Here is a 398-nt window from a genome sequence, read left to right on the forward strand (position 1 = left end):
TGGGGGAGGGGGCGTGGGGCCTGCGGCGGGCGTCTCAGGACAAGCTGCAGCGGCTACAGGGTGAGGAGCCGGGGTGGTGGGCACCAGCGGCGTGGGGCTGTGGGAGTGGGCTCCCGAGCTGAGACCTGCCTCCCCTAGAACTGGAGGGCACCTACGAGGAGAACGAGCGGGCACTGGAGGGCAAGGCGGCGCAGCTGGACGGGCTGGAGGCCAAGCTGCGTGGCGTGCTGCAAGCCATCAACCTGCAGGTTCAAATCTACAACACCTGTTAGTGACCACTGCCCGGGCCTCCCTGGCCCCGCATGCCTGTGTGTCCAAGCAAAAGAGCTCTTGGCCTGGAAGGGCTCCCCAATAAAGCCGTGTGAACCCCCCACTTGTTGTCTGGACTCTCCTTGCCT

At 65.8% G+C, this 398-nt stretch overlaps 1 protein-coding gene across 1 annotated transcript in view; it reads left to right on the forward strand.

Moving 5' to 3' along the window:
* LAMB2 (laminin subunit beta 2) overlaps positions 1 to 368 on the forward strand; it is a 13343-nt gene extending 12975 nt beyond the window's left edge. Inside the window, exons 33-34 of the mRNA XM_006171040.3 lie at positions 39 to 60; positions 139 to 368. Of these exons, the coding sequence (XP_006171102.1) occupies positions 39 to 60; positions 139 to 272 (156 nt within the window). The 3' untranslated portion in view covers positions 273 to 368. The remainder of the gene's footprint in view (positions 1 to 38; positions 61 to 138) is intronic.
* The last annotated feature ends 30 nt before the right edge of the window (positions 369 to 398 follow it).

The sequence above is a fragment of the Tupaia chinensis genome, unplaced genomic scaffold (genome assembly GCF_000334495.1).
Source record: "Tupaia chinensis unplaced genomic scaffold, TupChi_1.0 Scaffold149184_1, whole genome shotgun sequence".
Lineage (NCBI taxonomy): Eukaryota > Metazoa > Chordata > Mammalia > Scandentia > Tupaiidae > Tupaia > Tupaia belangeri.